At 41.8% G+C, this 21,330-nt stretch overlaps 2 protein-coding genes across 4 annotated transcripts in view; one reads left to right on the top strand and one right to left on the bottom strand.

Moving 5' to 3' along the window:
* Positions 1-1,547: 1,547 nt before the first annotated feature.
* YOD1 (YOD1 deubiquitinase) lies at positions 1,548-7,223 on the bottom strand. Of its 3 annotated transcripts, XM_081325729.1 has the most exons (3): positions 7,000-7,223; positions 5,771-5,894; positions 1,548-4,157 (listed from the first exon to the last, which is right to left on the bottom strand). In XM_081325729.1, the coding sequence occupies exons 1-3, from the start codon at positions 7,186-7,188 to the stop codon at positions 3,451-3,453; spliced, it is 1,020 nt and encodes a 339-aa protein (XP_081181855.1). In that variant the 5' UTR covers positions 7,189-7,223; the 3' UTR covers positions 1,548-3,450. The 3 variants fall into 3 exon arrangements, with proteins under 3 accessions (XP_081181855.1, XP_081181857.1, XP_081181856.1); XM_081325731.1 differs by lacking the exon at positions 5,771-5,894 and having other exon boundaries at positions 7,000-7,195; XM_081325730.1 differs by lacking the exon at positions 7,000-7,223 and having other exon boundaries at positions 5,771-6,043.
* An 83-nt stretch (positions 7,224-7,306) lies between these two features.
* Positions 7,307-21,330, top strand: part of PFKFB2 (6-phosphofructo-2-kinase/fructose-2,6-biphosphatase 2) — a 37,967-nt gene continuing 23,943 nt past the window's right edge. Inside the window, exons 1-4 of the mRNA XM_081325732.1 lie at positions 7,307-7,414; positions 7,857-8,002; positions 11,637-11,762; positions 13,469-13,565. Of these exons, the coding sequence (XP_081181858.1) occupies positions 7,903-8,002; positions 11,637-11,762; positions 13,469-13,565 (323 nt within the window). The 5' untranslated portion in view covers positions 7,307-7,414; positions 7,857-7,902. The remainder of the gene's footprint in view (positions 7,415-7,856; positions 8,003-11,636; positions 11,763-13,468; positions 13,566-21,330) is intronic.

The raw sequence follows: 21,330 nt of genomic DNA, 5'->3' as shown, positions 1-21,330 counted from the left end.
GTTTGGGGAGGTGCGCGCGCACCTCCCCAAACTCCGCGCCTTGCCTGCCTGCTTCTTTCCGCAGCGGAAAGAAGCAGGCAGGCAGGGCGCGGAGGAACGGAGACTTGCCGACGTTTGGGGAGGTTTGGGCGCCTCCCCAAACCTCGGCAGGTCTCCGTTCCTCCGCGCAGACCTGCCGACCTTTGGGGAGGTTTGGGCGCCTCCCCAAACGTCCCCAAACCTCGGCAGGTCTCCGTTCCTCCGCGCAGACCTGCCGACCTTTGGGGAGGTTTGGGCGCCTCCCCAAACGTCCCCAAACCTCGGCAGGTCTCCGTTCCTGTTTGGGGAGGTTTGGGCGCCTCCCCAAACCTCCCCAAACCTCGGCAGGTCTCCGTTCCTCCGCGCAGACCTGCCGACCTTTGGGGAGGTTTGGGCGCCTCCCCAAACGTCCCCAAACCTCGGCAGGTCTCCGTTCCTGTTTGGGGAGGTTTGGGCGCCTCCCCAAACCTCCCCAAACCTCGGCAGGTCTCCGTTCCTCCGCGCAGACCTGCCGACCTTTGGGGAGGTTTGGGCGCCTCCCCAAACCTCCCCAAACCTCGGCAGGTCTCCGTTCTTCCTGCCGACCTTTGGGGAGGTTTGGGCGCCTCCCCAAACCTCCCCAAACGTCGGCAGGTCTGCGCGGAGGAACGGAGACCTGCCGAGGTTTGGGGAGGTTTGGGGAGGTGCCCAAACCTCCCCAAACAGGAACGGAGACCTGCCGAGGTTTGGGGAGGTTTGGGGAGGCGCCCAAACCTCCCCAAAGGTCGGCAGGTCTGCGCGGAGGAACGGAGACCTGCCGAGGTTTGGGGAGGCGCCCAAACCTCCCCAAAGGTCGGCAGGAGGAACGGAGACCTGCCGAGGTTTGGGGAGGTTTGGGGAGGCGCCCAAACCTCCCCAAAGGTCGGCAGGAGGAACGGAGACCTGCCGAGGTTTGGGGAGGTTTGGGGAGGCGCCCAAACCTCCCCAAACAGGAACGGAGACCTGGGGAGGTTTGGGGAGGCGCCCAAACCTCCCCAAAGGTCGGCAGGTCTGCGCGGAGGAACGGAGACCTGCAGAGGTTTGGGGAGGTTTGGGGAGGCGCCCAAACCTCCCCAAAGGTCGGCAGGAGGAACGGAGACCTGCCGAGGTTTGGGGAGGTTTGGGGAGGCGCCCAAACCTCCCCAAAGGTCGGCAGGAGGAACGGAGACCTGCCGAGGTTTGGGGAGGCGCCCAAACCTCCCCAAAGGTCGGCAGGTCTGCGCGGAGGAACGGAGACCTGCCGAGGTTTGGGGAGGTTTGGGGAGGCGCCCAAACCTCCCCAAAGGTCGGCAGGAGGAACGGAGACCTGCCGAGGTTTGGGGAGATTTGGGGAGGCGCCCAAACCTCCCCAAACCTCGGCAGGAGGAACGGAGACCTGCCGACGAGCCTTGGCCACACAGGGTATTCCTGTGTATTCAGGCTTGCAAAATGGCGGATCGAGCCTCTGCTGGCGGCAGAGGCTTGCAGAACGGCGGATCGGCTTATACTCGAGTCAATAACTTTTTCCAGTTTTTGGGGGTGAAATTGGGGGTCTCGGCTTATACTCGAGTCGGCTTATACTCAAGTATATACGGTACATTAAAAATAAATGGGAATAGCAATTAGTCATGTATACATTTGGGACCTAAAAAGGTACAAGTAAATCCTTTGGTGAAATAAATATTAGATGTTTAGATCCAAATTAGTGTATAATATCATTCATTTCCTAATGCCTATCTCACTGATGGCAACTAACATTGCTAAACCACTTCCATTTTCTGATAATTTGAATTAATTCTAAGTCAGCATGCATTAAAACAGTTTTGATCATCACACATTTTAATTTCCCCCTTTCTCTCAAATGTTGAATCCTTTCCTTTTAAATTTACTTGTAAATTATTTTAATTCAGATAACCCCCAAATACATTTTCTATTGCCTACAAAAGCCCTTCAGGTTAAGTATAACATTTCTACCACCACATGCAAACCATATGATTATTCATAAAACATGACTTATTAGCAAACAGTATTTGAGTAAACAGTTATTTAACCTGCCAAAACATAACACTTGATTTAGGGTCAATCCCAAAGCAGCCTCAAATATTGGAAACCATTGCATAGAATGAGTTATTCAGTTAAGAGCTACAACAGAAAAAAGATGTGTTCACTTATGTAATAAATCAAGTGTTAGATCAAAGTGCAATGGCTTCCAATAGCAAACACTTTGTGATTTTGAATTCAGGTCCCTAAGTTTTGTTCTTAATATGAAGCACCAGCCCAATTGGCAACTACTTTCTCCTCCCTTCCTCTACCTCTAATGTATCCAAATCTGAATGTTTTCTTCTATGACAGGGGTGTCAAACTGCCAGCTGGTGGGACAGTTGCATCATGCAGAGGCCACACCCATCCCAGTTCCAGCAATGCAAAAAAAATATTGTGATACATCACAACACATTATGTGACGCAGCGAGTTTGACACCCATGTTCTGTGATAAATATACTGCTTTCAAGGGGAATAATTTGACAATTATCAGCGACAGTGCCATACTTAGAAAAGTGGATAATTTGGAAACTTACCACTCTACCCCTAAGGTATGACATTAAATTTAACAATCTGATGTCATGAAACAGCCTCCCCTTGAAATACAGCTGCAGTATATTATTTATCCATATGATGAATACACTGATTCATATTGCTGAGTTTGTTACAGTTTTAAAGGCCCTATTTATTCATATTAACACCCCAACAGATTATACCTTTTAAATATATAATGTATACTGATACATTAGGCACTATGGAATTATCCAAACTTATTCGTAGCTTCACTTTCTAAGACTGCTGAAGATATAACTCGCATTTCTTATTTTTACACGCATAGTTTTCTAAATCAGCAACTGCAAATAAAATAGCTTTGGAATTACTGCTTTAAGTTACAAAAACATACACATTTCACATGAACGAAACTGAGATGCAGGTATCTTTACCAGATATGAATGAAACCAGCTTAACTATTTCACAGATTTCACAATCAAAAATCCAGTAATGGAGCTGAGATTTTTATTTCATCAGTGATCTAAAGTCCTTGATGCAGGCCTAGCTAGCTACAGCAATGCATATATTCAGTTGTGTTAGAGGAATTCCTTCAGCAGATGCTCAGGATTTTTTTCAAGAGTTGATACATCTGTTGGTATCAGTTGCTATCTCTAGTTCTTAGTTGTGCAAAAGAATAGTCCAAGATCCTTGGAAAATATGACACCACTGTATGCACTCTTGTAAACATTTTACACTATCAACTGCAACCCTGTGCATATCAGCCATAATTAAATTTAGGGCTTTCAAACTTTGAATCTGTAACATTACATATAGCTTATTTAAAACCTGATGGCTCGTTCTGGATCAATGAGGTAGTAAACATGACCAACCTCATAGAAAATTCACACTTCTCCAAAATTGGTGTGTCCCGTCTCCTTGGCATGCTCTCTGGCTTCCATTTGCCCTGTTAATCCTTTCTGACAAACCATACATCTCAATGTAAACCGATTTACATCAGTAAACTGTCTTTTTCTTCTGGCTTCGTCTGCCAATTCCAAAGCCTGTGCAAGAACAACATCATCGGTTGCGGAAAAAATTGTCTGGGGAGGAATGTCTGTGTTGGGGATTTTACGCTCAAGTGGATCATAGTGAATACCATCATAAATTAAAAGCACCCGTTTAGCATAGCCAGCATCTTCCCCAAAACGATCAATTCTGACTGTCTGGGTATCAACCACACAAATTTCACACTGATAGAATTTAGACAAGATAGAAACCTCAATTGCACCTCCCCATGTATCTTCTCTTCTGATCCAGTCACAGTATTCCTGATTATTTTTTCCTAGAACTGCCTCACTATAGGATTCCAAGTCACTTGCTACAATTTGGGCAATGAGATTTCTCATTTCTGGGGCACAGCCTGGTTCATAAACCCCACCTTCTACTACATAATATATGCTGGTAAAAAGACACGAGTTGTCAGCCGGAACAACCTTTCGGGCAAGGACAGGTACAGCTTCTCTAACTGAATTAGAAACAGTCCGCTTTGTAACTATAGATGAATCACTCTTGGGCTTGGTTGCATCTTCTTCAACTATTAAAGTATCACCTGTCAAGAAAAAAATAAAATAAAACAAAACAATAACATGAATATTTAGCACAGTAATATGAAACATGTCATGGTTCTATCATGGTTCTTTTAGGTACCTCTTTTCTTCAGTATGTTATATGGCTATAATATTCCCTTTACTGCAGTGATTACTGTAATGGTATGACGTATTTCACTCCTCAAAGAAAATACTATGAATTCATGTATAACTATCATAGAATCATAAGGTTGGAAGAGATCTTAGAGGTTGACTAGTCCAACCCCTGCCCAAGATAGGAATCCTCATATTTAGAACCAGACATAATTCGGGTGCAATCATTAACATTAGAGATAGTTGGAGGCAAATAATAGAAATGTCTCTTTATAAGGCTTCCAGAAGGAAGGAAGAAAAATCTAATGAGTAAATTCTTATATATTCCTTCTGTAGCCAATAGATGTATTGTGAATAATAAATACATCTTACAGAATTTTATAACACAACAAATTTATTTTACCAAATTCTACCTAGCCCATTTCACCAGGAAAAAATACCTGTTGATGAACCTGGACGTTTTCTATATTAAAAATTTCATATTCATTAGAAAGATGTAGGAGACTACAAGTTATATCAATTCTCTTGTTTCCCAAAGACAGGGAAGCTATGCTTCAAACAACAGCAACGTTTTGAAATATAATTGATGGGTGCTGCCAAATGTAGACAAGCATAAGATGTCAAAACATTTGTGTCATGGTTTGCAATTTCCTGTTCTGCCAAAGAGAAAATATACAGTCTTAAAAAATAGCTTTCTTCTTGAGGAGCAGACCTTTAAATATATTTGTGAAAAAGAGGATGACTGCCAAACAGGTCTATTTTTCAAGGAGAAAGGATATTCAGTTTCAAATTTTACCAGCAACGATCTACATTCTATACATATTAACTGCAGCCTAGCATAAACAACGAAGCCAGATTTCTACAGACTAAAAGTAGTTTCTCACCTCTGAGCATTCAACATTTTCCCTCCTTTTTTTCTCATTAAGATTACCATTCAATCCCATGTCCTTCATTCAGAAAACACCGAAATTTTTATTTTTTTTTATTTTATTTATTTTAATTCCATTTATATCCCGCCCTTCTCCGAAGACTCAGGGCGGCTTACAAGCTTAGCAGTAGCCTTCATTCTATGTCTGCTTATTAGGGCTTTCACACACACCCCACACACACCCCAAGCGGCATTATTACAAAGTCAGCTTAATTGCCCCCAACAATCTGGGTCCTCATTTTACCTACCTCGGAAGGATGGAAGGCTGAGTCAACCTTGAGCCTGGTGGGATGCGAACCTGCACTAATTGCAGGCAGCTGGTGTTACTTAAGGAGGCATTAGCCCACTGCTCCACCAAGGCTCTGGACTGAAAAGATTTCATCCCGTGACTATCTTTTAAGTGGCGAGGTGGTCCTGGTTCGACTCCCAAAAGGACAAGAGCAGCGCCACACGCCAAGCAGGACTGGCAGCCAATTCTAATCTCCCCACTAACTGCCGAGAGGCACCCTAGACGGGGTGGGGGGCGGGGGTGGGGGAAGGCCCAACTTTCCCAGGAAACGGCCCAAGGGGGCCCGGGCAAGCTCCTCCGCTTACCCGAATGAATGCCCAGCTCTCCGAGGCGCTGCTCTCCATCACTGAGGTCGAGGCACGAGGGGGGGAAGCCGAGCAGCAGGCGCTGGGCCTGGATGGGGACACCGGTGAGGGCAGCAATCACGGCCTGGAGTTCGTGTAGATGGGAATGTGCCGTGAGGCCGGGAAGCGGAAAGGACCCACTCCGCGCTTTACAACGCAGCCGCAACATGATCGCCGCCTGATCTGTAGTACTCCTGCCGACAGCTGCTGGGCTTCATGTAACAGCCTCCCCCCCCCTCCCCGCAGCAAAAATGGCTGCAGCTACCGGCAGCCAGGCAACCCCCGTAGCCCTTCCCTTTGGACTTCCTATTGGTCGCTTCTACATCTTCCTGTCATGCACAATTGCCAGAAAGGCCAATCAGAATCGCGGAAGGACTCTCACCGCAAGATCAGGATAAACATCCGTGGGGGCCGCTCTAACCCCTTTATCAGTACGCTTGCGCAGAAAACTGACGTTAGGGCTGAGAGGCGTGACTCAATCCTGGCTCAGTCTTTGCCCGCCCACTTTCTTGAAGCTTTACTTTTTGCTAACTGCAGCGGCTACTGAGGCGTCTCTTTGCGCATGCGTAAAATTAAAGCCTCCTTCCAATGACTCTTCTGGCGGCCGTATGGTCGTGTCAGTACGTTTGTCTTGGCAAAAGTACGGAAGTAATTTGCAATTGGCTTCTTCCGGAGTGTTTTCTTAACTTCCCAGCCTAATCGGCCGCTTTGGGGTTTTTCTGGTAGCCTCCTTTCCAAGGACAACGGAATAATTTCGCTTTGACTTTCGTTCTAAGCATTCAAACACATGAATTGGTGAATATGAACACCTGTCCACATCTGCCTACTGTCTCCACGGATTGCTTTTTGAGTTCAAATTAGTAAGCGAATATTACCGAAGGACGTCAATGTCGCATAGTAATACATGACACACACACACACACATATATATATATATATATTAAATGTTTGTTAAGTATTTAGAAAAAATTTACATACACACACACACACACACTATATATATATATATATATATATATATATATATATATATATATATATATATATATATATATATATATATATATATATATATATATATATATATATATATATATATATATATATATATATATATATATATATATATATATATACACACACACACACACACACATATATGCATGCATACGTATAACACACATACATACCTGTGTTCTTAAAGCCTGTGCGAGGGGTGGGGAATTGGCTTCTCCCGTATAGCGTTTCCCTTGCCGATACATTTGCCATCTGCCTTTATGCAACCTCGAATACAGGTATGAAGCCGGTTCCCATTGACCTAGAATTCTTTCCCTCTTTTCTGAGTTCCTTTGCGTCACTTGTCTTGGCGTATCCGGCATTGTTCTGCTTGGCCTTCACGCCGCTTGGCATAGCCGCATCTCCGAAGAATTGCCACCCTCTGCCCGCCCATCGCCTGGGAGGGGACAAGGTCACCTGCGCCCGGGTACCTGGCCGTGGCTTGGCTGCGGCTCCCGGGAAGGATCTCTTGCGGACTGGATCGGCTCCGCTAGCCCGCCCAGGAATCTGGCCTTGCTGTCCCCGACGCGGGCGTGCTGAATTTCGCAGGTATGCCTGCAGGGGCCGGGAGAAAGGGCCGGAGCCTAAGGGTGGGCGGCGATCTCACTCAGTACAGTCGCGTGGCATCTCCGCCCGGTCCTTCGTGCCGAGTTTGAAGGGGGTCTCCCATCCCAAAGGAATAAGGCTGAAGGCAAAGATGTAGGGCATCTTTATTCCTTTCCTCTGAGGACTTACATTCTTCCTTTTTTTAATTTTTTTTTCATATTTACATGTATGCAAAATTATATTTTGCCTTGAGGGAAAATTATAATTAATAGAAAATTCTCTCTTGTGTTGACCTTGACTAAGAACTTTTATGTAGGTTCCCCCCCCCCCTTAGGGGCAAATCCCAGCAAGAAGGAACCTCATAGACTATGCCTATTATTTCTTTTCTCTTTAGAAAAAAAATTCACACTTCACAACCACCTTTTATCCTTCTGTGTGTCCTTAGAAGGAATTTGGTGATCTAAAACTGAGGATTCTTGTGCCTTGCAGCAATGTCAGCATATACTGTTGCCATCCCAGAGAACATAAATGGTAACAGTTACAACCAAGAAAGCAAGCCTTCAAATCTACGAGTTTCAGAAAAGAAGTGTTGTGAGTATCTGTGATGGTTTTGTGATATTATTTGGAAGAAAGATCCACTTAGGATCATTTTGATCACAGTCTTGTGCAGTTTTGTCTTTTTGAGACAAAATTATTGATATCTGGAGACTACGCTACTTGGCATATTTAAATCCTGGCTCAGTACCCAAAATTTTGATCTGGATGCTTTCCATTTTACAAAAGGCTCATGTAGAATAAAGTTTTGCTGTCTTAAGACTGGGAGATCTTGGTTTAAATCCACATATAGGTTGGGGTTCCTATTGAGTGACTTTCAGATAATCATTCATTTAAGATCATGGGGTTAATCTGAGAATAATAATATCATAAGACTCATTTAGGCTGCTGGGTGGAGAGCAGTGTGGTATAGTGGTTAAGGCACCAGGCTAAAAACAGGAGAGAGTTATAGTCCTGCCTTAGGTCTAGAATGAAGCCAACTCGATGACTTTTAGATAGTCATTCTCACTGAGCCCTAGGGAGCAGGTAATGGCAAATCACTTCTGAAAAAACTTGCTAAGAAAACTGCAGGGACTAGTACAAGCAGTCACTAGAAGTCAAAAACTGACTTAAAGAAGCACACACATACAGGCTGCTTAGGTATGCCATGAAAGAAAGAAATGCTACCAGGTTAATGGTAAATTTACTAGCACCATTTGGAAGGAATTGCAAAGTGGAAACAGAATGGAAAACATTTATTTTTGAAGCTGCATGTCTGTGAAAGTATTTCCTCTCCACTTTGAAGAATTGTGCTCCTTTAGAATATTTATCAAAGGCTTTTTAATATGCTGTGGAGCTTAATATCCAGGAGAGTTTTAATGATTGTGACAAATGCATAATACTTTGATGAAAAAATATGAATAACCTCAGTTTTAGAATTCTTTAATGTACCGGTAGCTTTTTCAGGATTTTAATATGTCTTAATAGCTGTAGCTAGTGAAGAAGTAATGTGTTGGATGCAGATAAATCATGATGATTTCTTAAATACTTTATTAAACCCAGCTAATGTCAGACAGGATATCTTCAGATAATTATCCGGTAAACCAAATGCATAGCTGTCTTGCAATTAAATGAAATGCTCACATCTCTCTTTGTTAGATTTTTCTGTGTTTGGAGGTATTTTTATTTATATGTCAGTAGTTGGAAATAGTTTAGCATTCATTTGTTTTTGCTAGGAGAGCAATAGTTTAACTAAATTATATCTTGGATGCTCTTTCTCAAAGAATTCAAATGCCACTGGCTTATTTTACTTCAAGAATCCTATCTTATTTGACATTTGAGAAGCAAAGCAATATGGAGAACAACTGCCTGATTTATTTTACTTGGACTGGTTTGACCCTCTGTCCTTGCCAACACTTCCAATAGTGAAAAGATGTAAAAAATGTGTTCCATTCTTCCAGCACCAGTAAAATAGATGCCTTACTCTCCCCCTCCAAAAAAGCAACTTTTTGCTTTCCTCCTATTTTCTGATTACAAGTGAAGTAGGTTAGGATAAGGACCTCTATTTTCCTTCTTCTCCTTCTTTCTTTTCCCTATTCATCAGCTTCCAAATCTATTTAGCATGTATAACTTGTCTTTCATTTTGTCTTTTAAGGGAAGAGATTTATTCCTTTTCTAGAATATAATGTAATTCTTAATTACTAACTGCTTGTATTGTGTCCTGCTGCACAATCCCTGTTATGCTGCACATTACTGGGAATATCATGTCAACTAGTGAATATCCATAGCCTTTTTTCTGTGAGATTTGGCTTTTATTGTTACTTTTTTGTATTTTGAAGGCTGAAATTAGAAACAACAATTCCTTTTTCAACAAAGCATCGATTTCAGCTAAGCTGTATTCCTCTTTTTCAATTGGTTACTTGTGGCTAGATAGTGTCCTATTATCTTTAATATTTTAGAACTGTAGCACTAAAGCTAAACCTGGTTCACTAATCCTTTAAATAAGCCTTCAATAAACCTGTTGTTTCTGACAGTTCTTTGTTCATTTTATTAGCCTACTGATTTTTTTACACCAGGATTAGGGAAGTTACTTTGCTGAATGTGAGTGAAAGGAAGACAATTTCCCAACAAGATTTCCCCTCTTGAAACTTTCATTATTACTTTTATGAAGCTCACAATCTAACGTTTCTAATTTTTTTAATGTTACAGTCCCATGTCTTTAAACTTGGGGAAAATGTTGCTATGGCAAATAATTGCTATTTAGAGATGAATTTATAAAATGAACAAGCTTACAGGCAACATCTTATTTTGAGAAGCCAGTTCAGTTTCAGAAACCAGTAAAGCAGCTTTAGATTTTAGTCAAAAATGGATTTAACAATATATCTTTAACCATATATCTGAATGTCAGCACCTGTGTGATTAAGTCCCCAATGAACTTCAGCAAGAATGGGCAATACAGCTTTTGACTCAGTCTCAGCAAATTATCAGTTTAGATCTTTAGCAAGCTTGCTGGGCTGCAAAAATTGGAATTTGGCAGTGGAAGGATTAAAAAAAAGATGTCAGAGAATATCTGACCCACTTTTGCATTATATTACTCAGTGAAGCCTGCAATGTTTCGAAGAATATCCATACTTGATATCTTTTGCATATCTGTAATCACGCTCTCTTGATCACTTCTATACTGGGCATAACAAAGTACACATTTCTATTGAAAGTCACAAGTATTTTTGACATACATACCATCACATTACTCTATTTTGGATTAAGCAACATTATGCAAAGCACAGAAAAGGGTAAGAAATAGAAATTAAGAAAATTTAAACAATTTTCTACCAACACCATCCATTATCTCTCTCCACGTGTTTATGAATGTGTGAACCATTTTTTTTAAAAAAAGATCCCTGTGGATTTTACTCCATTAGTCATTGCCAACTGTAGGGGTGGAAATCATCTCTTTTTCAATGGCCGTTGAGCCAGCACTGTCTGAAAATTTTCTATGGTCATGTGGCCAGCATGACATCATGCTGTTACTTTCCCAAAGTGGTAACTATTTATTTTCATTTGCATGCTTTCAGACTGCTAGATTGGCAAGATCTAGCCAGGAATTCACCAGGCTGCACAACACTTGGGTCTCGAACCTGGACAGTTGGCAAACCCAGTGTTTTTACCACAGCCATCACATTGCCCTATAAACCAAATAGCATGTCTTTTATTTTATTAACATATTAATCACATTTGTATCGCCACCATCTTGCAAAAAATGACTCTGAGTGACATACAACAGTGTCTAAATGTAAATTATATATTTCTTTAAGGGACCTGTAATAAAAGTTAGTTTAACATCAGCCTAAGGGAAATAAAATATTGGTTCAATTTTCCACATTTATATTTTCAGGAGATGTGTTATCCTTTTTCACTCATGTTTGAAAAACATATTTCTTTAATTGAAAAATATTTTAAGGAAAAATGTTATATCCAATTTGAAGCCCTTCATCATTGGCTATTTTGATTTGGCCAGCCACTTTTCAATGGGAACCACTGGAGACCATAATGTCACAATCCATTGATTGATTCTGGGAAAGGAACATAATATTCTGAAGTATGGATAGAAAATCAAATGTGAAAATTTTCAAGAATGTTCTTTATTTTTCATCTTTACGAAACTACTGATTTGCATCTCCCTTTTTTCTAGCATGGGCCTCTTATATGACTAACTCTCCAACTCTGATTGTAATGATTGGTCTTCCTGCAAGAGGCAAGACTTATGTATCCAAGAAATTAACTCGCTACCTCAACTGGATTGGAGTGCCTACAAAAGGTTCGTGAAGATTATTGTTATTGTTGCTCTTGTCATTTATAATATATTGATTGAATTAATTAAAAAAACTGATTCTATCTTTAGTATGCAACTGGATAAGCTATAAGAGGCTGAACAAAGCAACTGGTCCGAAAGTTAGAGAAATGCAATCTTAGTTGATTGAATGTAATTAAAAGCTATTATCCATTGAGCTTTCTCTAGGATAAATGGTTGATTCTGAACTGCTTTTTAGGCAACAATATCACTATTTTAGCAACAAACCAAGAAGTTTTAAATAATATCATTTCAGAAGTGCAATTTCAGCAAATATTTTTTCTCTTTCAATGTGTCCCTTAAGGTAGTCTTTGAAAATCCTATTGAGGACAACATATGTCTTTGTCAATTCCTCATCTGGAATATATAATTAATAATAAGACTGACTTGCTTCTTTTTCATAAGCTTCCAACAAATACAATATGAATTATGTTCAGATAATGCAGCATTAATTATTTTAATAGATGAGATGTTAATCTTGTTCACCAAATATGGTTCAAAAAAGGGAAGAGAGGATATAATTAGCAGTTAGATACCAAATTAATTCTCATTTTATAGTCATTAGCCTTTAGTTTAAGATTAATAATGCACATTTTGTCCACTGCAGAGTACTGCTGCAGAACATAGTAAGGCTTTTCATATTTTGTTGCTTAATTAGAATCTTGCAGGTTCCAATTGATAGGATAGATAGGTTTGACATATAAACTGAGCTATAATTTAAAGCACACTTTTTATCAGAATTAAAATATAGCACATTTTATGAGTCAAGCTAAACATTTTTATTTTCTCCTCTTGAAATCAAACAACTTTGAATACTGAATTTTTCCAGCATCATACCCTTTACAGGGAGAGTTGAGTCATCACTCTGTCCATTTTGTTAATGGAGAACTGAAACTGAGATGTTCTCAAGAATTCATTCTACTTTCTACATGAGACAGTTGTAAAGTGAGTTTTGCACCTTTCTTGCCACATTGTTAAGTGAATCATTGAAGTTGTTAAGTTAGTAACATGGCTATTAAGTGAATCTCGTACCCATTGGCTTTGCTTGTGATCACATGACTCAGGAATATTGCAACCATCATAAATATGAGTCAGTTACTAAGCATCTGAATTTTGATCACATGACCATGGGGATGTTGCAGCAGTCGTAAGTGTGAAAAACGGTCATAAGTCACTTTTTTCAGTGCCATTGTAACTTTGAATAAACTGTTATAAGCTGAAGATTTGTATTTTATTTTAAGACCCGCAATGAATTCTTGAGAACATGAATGCAGGTTTCCAATTCCAATGTTAATATTCTTTCCACTGAACAGATTAAGCACTTCTATATTATTATTGGCAAAGCTGCAATTCTTATTTTTCAGTTCATTTGAGATGTATTGAAATTAAATATTCTGTGAAATATTCAACAAAGTTATGCCTGCACAACTTAAGTAATATTGTAACTTTTTACTGAAAATTCCAATTAAGTTAATCACATCTAAATGGGAATAATTGTACTTAGAGTACAGATATTAGCTTAATGCATGTAGTTATTAAAATATATGTATTTTATTGATACAATATAGTACATTTAACAAGTTGTGTAATGAATATATTTGCTCAATGAAATAATGCTTACTATGGAACATTACTAACTTAATTACTAATTAAATTTCATGATTTTTAAAAAGTGTTTAATTTAGGGGTTTATCGTCGTGAAGCAGTTAAATCATATAAATCATATGATTTCTTCAGACATGATAATGAAGAAGCCATGAGGATTAGAAAGTAAGTTAACATTAACTACATGTTAAGTATTTGCTAAATAGTAAATATATTTGAACCAATTTATATTGCTAATTGTAGAATTGACTGAGATAATCTCAAAATTTAATGAAGGTGAAAATGCGCACTTTCCTAAAGATAGCTCCACTGAATATTGTGAGTAAATAGGGATAGGTTTGCGCAATGATTATAATTTCTAAATCTTTTAATTTTTTGAAAAAAAGAAGCAAAAGGAATAAAAATATTTCATCAAGAGACAAAGTTTAATACATTGCTGAAATAACTGATAAAAAGTCTCACCATTCCTATTTAAAATATATTTCTTTACTCTGCTTCTAATTAAGTGCTTCCAACTAACAATAAACTTTTCCAGTACCGTTTCTATTTATTTATTCTTAGTTATATATCCTGTGTTATTTTGTTAGCATGAATTTTTAAGGCTCTTTAGTTTGAAAAGCTTATGTTATTTGACAAATTTTCAGGAGAAATTTTTTATTTATTTTCAATTATTTATATGCTGTGTATTTAAATGATTCTGGGTGGCTTATAGTAATAGGTCAAAAACAGTTTAATTAAGTATTTTGCATTTGAAGAATAACAGATTTTAATTCTTTGAGTGAAGGTTTTACAGGTAGGCTTAGAAGCGTAGGTATTAATTTATTTTGCTTCCTTCCCTCGCTCCTTGTAGGGATAATGGGGTAATTCCAGGGCTTTTTTTCTCATAGAATGCTCAGAACGGAGTTCCGGCACCTTTTTTGGATGGAACCTTGTAGGGTAGGCAAGGCGGGTTGTATGACATGTGTGAGTTCCGGCACCTTTTTCTTTTACAAAAAAAGCACTGGGTAATTCTGAACCCAGAGGAGAATAAAATATGTAGAAAAAGTAGACAATTTGAAAAATACAATTTCAGTGAATCAGTACTCAGGATCCAGTATTTTAGATTGAGTATTTATAGGTTATTCTTTTTTAGATTAATTCAGGGTTCTCTAACTGTGGGTCATGACCTCAAGAACTGAGAGTTACAAGCAAAGTTGGGCAGAGTCACAAGTTTTGTTTAAAGCGAAGCAGATCCAAAACTCATATCATCAAAACTGACTCCCACTCTCTGTATACAGAAGAAGCAGTGAGCAAAGCCTTGCGTACAGCAGATGTTGTATTAGCTTCCAAAAGACTTTTGAACACAATTGAAAGGACTGGTTTTATGTAATAATCCCCTTTATGGCTTGGTATCTGTAGATTTCCCTTATTTCAGGTGGAATCAAACCTTCCAGTTTGACTGTCCCAAATGGGGTTCTTGGTAGCATCCCTTATATAAGATGGTCTGGTGGGGGAGAAATAATATATATTTTGGGATAAGGGAACAGCCTAACTGTGGAGATCCAAATGATATCTTCCTTGATATCTCAGCTTTGCAGAGGAAAGTTGAGTTAACTTTTCTGTGGAGCTTATAATGGATGAGGGAGGGATTTGGGAGGTGTGGGTTTGCTTTATTGTCTTTATGAGAACTATGGAGTGTTTTAAAAACTGCTGAACATTTATGTGGAATTGGCATATTAAAATATTACTAATAAATCAAATACCAAGCTGAACAGTATTATTTAATATTAATTTCATGATTTATTATTTAGTTTCATGATTTATTATTTAGGACATTGCAGTCCAGGTAGTTCTTGACTTACAACTGTTTGTTTAATGGTAGTTTTGAAGTTATGATGGCCTTGGAAAAAAGTGACTTACAACCTGTCCTCAAAGTTACGAGAGTTGTGCCACCCCCACCTTCACATAATTGCAATTTGGGCATTTGCCAACTGGCTCACCTTTATAACTGCTACAGCATCTCAGGGTCAAGTGATTGTGATTTGTGATCTTCCAGCAGATTTCCAATAAGGAAGATCAATTGGGAAAGACAGATTGTGTGATTCACTTAACAACCATGTGTTTCGTTTAACAGCTGCAGTAGAAATGGTCATCAAATTGGGTCGAGACTGTGTTAGCTACAGCATCACTTAGCAACTAAAATCTGGCCCCAGTTGGGGATCTAATTTGAGTAATATCTGTATTGCAAAGGTTGAGAACCTCTGGGTTAAGTTTTCATTTGAGCCTTACTCAGGAAAACCTGGATCTTGGTTGTTCTGGGAATAGCTCTTTAAAGTAATAAGCAACCATACTTCAACAACACAATAGCAACACAAATAAAGTTACAAATTGTATTCCTCCTTATAGTGTTTTCCTCACATATAGCTCTGAGAAAGTCCTTCAGCCTCACAGTTCAGAAAAGACATAGGATCTATTGCTAACAGGGCCAAGTAGGACTGAGAAAAAAAATGGGGAAGAAGAAATGCATCTGAAATATCATTTAATATTTCAAATACTTCAATGGATCAATATTTTTTATTTATAGCAGAACCTGAGACATAACTCACTTGAGATATAAGGACAGTTAGTTGTTGATTTCAAAAGAGACAAAAAACAATGGAGAAAAAAATACATTGTCTTAGATTTAAGGTGCTGGTACTTACCTTTAAAGCCCTACATGGCCTAGGCCCGGGATAATTGCAGGACCGTCTGCTGCTGGGGACGACTTCCCATCGCCCAGTGCGCTCACACAGAGAGGGCCTCCTCAGGGTGCCGTTGGCTAGACAATGTTGGCTGGCGACCCCCAGGGGGAGGGCCTTCTCTGTGGGAGTGCCAGCCCTGTGGAACCAACTCCCCCTTGAGCTCTGGATGGCCCCGGATCTCCAGTCCTTTCGACGCGACCTCAAAACTTTCCTTTTTCATCAGGCTGACCTGGATTGACGACGGGTTTTTAAAATGTTTTAATTTTTAATTGTTTAGTTAATTTATTTTGGGGCTGTTTATTTAATTTCTTTTAACTTTTGTATTGTTGTTTTTATTGTCGTTAGCCGTCCCAAAAATAAATAAATAAATAAAATAGACTGCTGCAAGAAGAAAGTGGGATGGAAAGAGTTCAGAGGAACAGTTTTCCCCCAGGCCTTTCACATGTTTAAAAGCACTGTGCTTGCTGGTAACTTTTAGATACAGAAATCTGCAAGCATTGCAATATATCCAATTACAGCACAGACCAGCAGAAACTTGGATATGTTAAAAAAACTTCCTGTTTCAGCAAAGAGAGAAGCAAATGGAGTGTGTGGTAATATGGGAAGCCACAATGAAAAAGTTGATGTAGTTTCTTTTGGTCTGTGCAGTTCCAAGCCAAGTGGGTCCCAAGCTAGACCCAGTCCAAACCACTACCATAAACCAACATCTCCTGATCAGTTTAGGCCAGAAATGATGAGTTCTGGGTATTTCTAGAAAGTGGCGGCTTTCTGCAGAAAAAGAATGGTTGATTTAAACTGAATTAAACTGAAATGTTTATTACAGCACAACCTTTCATGGACCTTAGTCTGCTCTTGTTGTTTATTATGCTGAGATAGTTGGTGGGTATGTCACAGACTGTGTCATGATAGGGAATGGTTTAAGCTTGCTTTGTGTGAAGAAATCTTAATTTGTCTTTAATTCTTTGGAGGCAATGTTAAACCTAACATAGAATTACATAGAATAACAGAGTTGGAAGGGACATTGGAGGTCTTCTAGTCCAACCCCTTGCTCAAGCAGGAGACCCTATACCATCTTGAACAAATGACTGTCCAATCTGTTCTTAAAACCTCTAGTGATGGAGCATTTACAACTTCTGGATGCAAGCCATTTCACTAATCAATTGTTCTCACTGTCAGGAAATGTCTCCTTAATTCTATATAGAGATATTATATAGATTGAGATAAAACAAAGTTTAACCATATTGTTTTTCAAGAATTGACAATTCAGAAGAGCTTACCTTTTATGAGAGTTTTTACCAGTAGGACCTGATATAATTAGACAGCTTTATAATCCTGATATAATGTAGGGAATGTTATGAATCTCTATCTCTCCTGGAAAAATGCTGTGCCTTTTCATTTGCTATAGAAGCTCAAAATGTTCATATCCAGACATTTATCAATTGTGTTACATATATATTATGATACTACCATAAATAGTATATCTGCAGAAAACCTTTAAGTTCAGCCAAAATGTTGACTTATTTCTGAAAGCATAATAACTAGCAGTAATATCTATCTTCTGTATTGGATAAAGCAAAATTTTCTGTATCATCAGAAAACTAACCAAGTATACTTTATGTTCCTTTCTATCACTTATTGCCTTTTTCAACCATTAGGTGGCATAAAGTAAATGTGACAGAATAAATGTGGTCACACACACACACACACACACACACAGAGAGAGACAGAGACAGAGACAGATACAGAGACAGAGAGATGGCATGACAAAGTTGGCATCTTTAAAGTGCCAAATTCAAGTGGTAATAGTTTCTTGTCTTTCACCTGAAAAATAGGCACCCTCAAATGCTTCGGGGTTAAGCCTGCAGACCAAAGTCCATCTTCCTCCTTGAACATCTGACTCCCATCCAGTTGTCAGCCACAGTTTTTCTTCAACTGTGTTCACTAGATTTGTCTGTATTATTTATCTATTTATATATTTATTTATTCGGTTTATATACCGCCCTATTCCCAAAGGACTCAGGGCGGTTTACAAGGCAAAATTTAAAAACAATACAATATAAAATTTAAATAAATTAAATTAAGTCTAGCCACAAAAATTAAATCACAATTTAAAAACATTAAACCCCTCAGTCCAGACCAGATAGCTCAAAGAGCCAGGTTTTTAGGTCCCGCCGAAATGAACGAAGGTCGGGGGCAGTCCGGAGTTCCGTTGGCAGTTGATTCCATAGGGCAGACACCCTCCCCCTGTGGATCGCCCATCGGCAATCCTTGACCGGCGCTACCCTGAGGAGGCCCTCCCAGTGGGAGCGCACAGGACGATGGGAAATTGACGCTGGCAGCAGGTGCTCCCTTAGATAATCCAGGCCCATGCCATTTAGGGCTTTATAGGTCATCACCTTGAATCTCACCCGGAGGGCAACTGGAAGCCAATGTAGCTCGCGGAGAAGAGGTGTTACATGGGAGTATCGGGAGACTCCCATCACAACTCGCGCGGCTGCATTCTGCACCAGCTGAAGCCTCCGAGTGGTCCTCAGGGGCAGCCCCATGTAGAGAGCATTGCAGTAGTCTAGCCGGGAGGTCACGAGCGCATGGGTGACTGTGCGTAGGGCATCTCGGTCCACATAGGGCCGTAACTGGCGCACCAGGTGAACCTGGGCAAAAGCCCCCCTGGCCACGGCTCCTATATGATCTTCCAAACTGAGCTGTGAATCCAGGAGGACACCCAAGTTGCGGGCCCTATCAATGGGGGGTAACACCTCACCCCCCATAGTTAACGATGGAAAAGATTGGTTAGTCTGAGATGCCGGTATGCACAGCCACTCAGTCTTGGCAGGATTGAGATGAAGCCTGTTTCTCCCCATCCAAACCCGGACCGCTTCCAGGCAACGGGACATCACGTCGAGGGCATCACTGGGTTGGTTCGGGGTGGAAAGAAAAAGCTGGGTATCATCAGCATACTGATGATACCCCACCCTGAAACCACGAATGAGCTCACCTAGCAGCTTCATATAGATGTTGAACAAGAGGGGAGAGAGGACCGACCCCTGAGGAACTCCACAAATGAGAGGCCTCGGGGCGGACCTCTGCCCTCCCGGCAACACCAACTGCGAGTGGCCCAGGAGGTAGGAGGAGAACCACTGTAAAACAGTGCCCCCCACTCCCAACCCCCTGAGACGCCGCAGTAGGATACCATGGTCGATGGTATCAAAAGCCGCTGAGAGGTCTAATAGGACTAGGACAGAGGAACAACCCCTGTCCTGAGCCCGCCAGAGATCATTCACCAGCACAACCAATGCCGTCTCCGTGCTGTACCCGGTCCTGAAGCCCGATTGGTATGGGTCCAGATAATCAGTTTCCTCCAGGAACAGAGGGAGCTGAAGTGCCACCATGCTCTCAACCACCTTCGAAAGAAAGCGAAGGTTGGAGACTGGACGATAGTTATTCAAAATAGCTGGGTCCTGGGCAGGCTTCTTGAGGAGGGGCCTCACCACCGCCTCCTTCAAGGTGGCAGGGAAGGTACCCTCCCTCAAGGAAGCAGTTATTACTGCCTGGAACCAGCCTCGTGTCTCCTCCCGGGCTGCATATACCAGCCAGGAGGGGCACGGGTCCAATAAACACGTGGCGGAACACAGTCTCCTCATGATCCTGTCCACCTCATCTGGGGTCACAGGATCGAATTCACTCCAGGTAACATTCTCTAGACTGCTCGATTCCTCCCCATCAGTCTCTGCCCAGTCAGAATCCAAACCGGCTCGAATCTGAGCGATTTTGTCCGTCAGATGATAGCTAAACTCCTCGGCTCGCCCCTGCAAGGGCTCCTCCTTCTCCTCCTGATTAAGGAGGGAGCGAGTCACCCTAAACAGGGCGGCCGGGCGATTATCTGCGGATGCGATGAGGGCAGCGAAGTAATTAGACTTCACTGTCCTCGTTGCCATGGGATAAGACCTTGTAAAGGTTCTTAACCGCAACCGGTCAGACTCAGACCAGCTGGATCTCCAACAGCTCTCTAGACCTCGTCTCCGACGCTTCATCTCCCGGAGCTCCACAGAAAACCATGGAGCCCATCGGGATCTGCGCCAGGTCAAGGGTTGCAAGGGTACAACACGGTCGAGTGCCTCGGTGGCAGCCCTTTCCCAGGCATCCACCAAGGCGTCGGCCGGGCTGTGAGCGAGGGGGATAGGTATAGACCCAAGCGCCATCTGGAACTGTTCCAGATCCATTAGGCGCCTGGGGCGGAACCATCTGGTCAGTTCCACAGCCCAGCAGCGGGGGGTGGCATAGTGGAAGACTAACCACAGGAGGTGATGATCGGACCATGACAGGGGGATAATAGTTGGCGAGCCCCCTCCCAGATCATCAAACCACTGCCCAGATAAGAAAACTAGGTCAAGAGTGTGTCCTTCCCCATGAGTCGGACGCTGAATTACTTGGGTCAGGTCCATGGCTGTCATGGAGGCCATGAACTCCCGGGCCAACTCAGATGACTCTCCCAGAGAAGGCAGGTTAAAGTCGCCCAGAACTATAAGTCTGGGAAACTCAACCGTCAACCCTGAGAGGACGTCAAGAAGCTCGGGCAGGGCCATTGCTACACAGGTGGGCGCCAGGTATGTTAGCAACAAGCCCAACTGAGCCCCAGGGCCACACCTCAGGAGGAGGGATTCACTCCCGCCTATCTGTACAATAGTGGTCTCCCGCGGAAATAAGGTCTCCCATATAACTACCGCCACCCCACCGCCCCTGCCCTGAGCCCGTGGCCGATGTAACACACAGAAACCTGGAGGGCAAAGCTCAGTCAGAGGGACACCTCCCTCTGAGCCCAACCAGGTTTCTGTAATGCATGCCAGATCTGCGTGTTCCTCCTCGATCAAATCACGGATGAGGGGAGCCTTGTTCACAACGGATCTGGCATTAAAGTACACCAGCCTGAGCTCAGGGGCCTGATCCCTCTCACCCCCGGATAAATGGGTACCAACTGGAGGGTCCGAGCATGCCACCGCTTAAAGACAGCGGGGGCGTGATCCCAGGTGTTGATATGGCCCTCCATGTAACCGCCTGCTGCCATTCCCAATCATCGTGGGGATTTGAAACCCCACCCCAATGCCAGGGAAACCAGGAGACCCCAACCCTAACCCCATCTCGCCGGGAACCATTTCAGGCCTGGACTGACGACCGGTTGGTGGGGTACACCCCAATTCCCTCCCAACCCTACC

This window comes from Vipera berus (genome assembly GCF_964194415.1).
Source record: "Vipera berus genome assembly, chromosome: 3".
NCBI classification, from domain to species: Eukaryota; Metazoa; Chordata; class Lepidosauria; order Squamata; family Viperidae; genus Vipera; species Vipera berus.
This window is presented reverse-complemented; position numbering and strand designations above follow the sequence as displayed.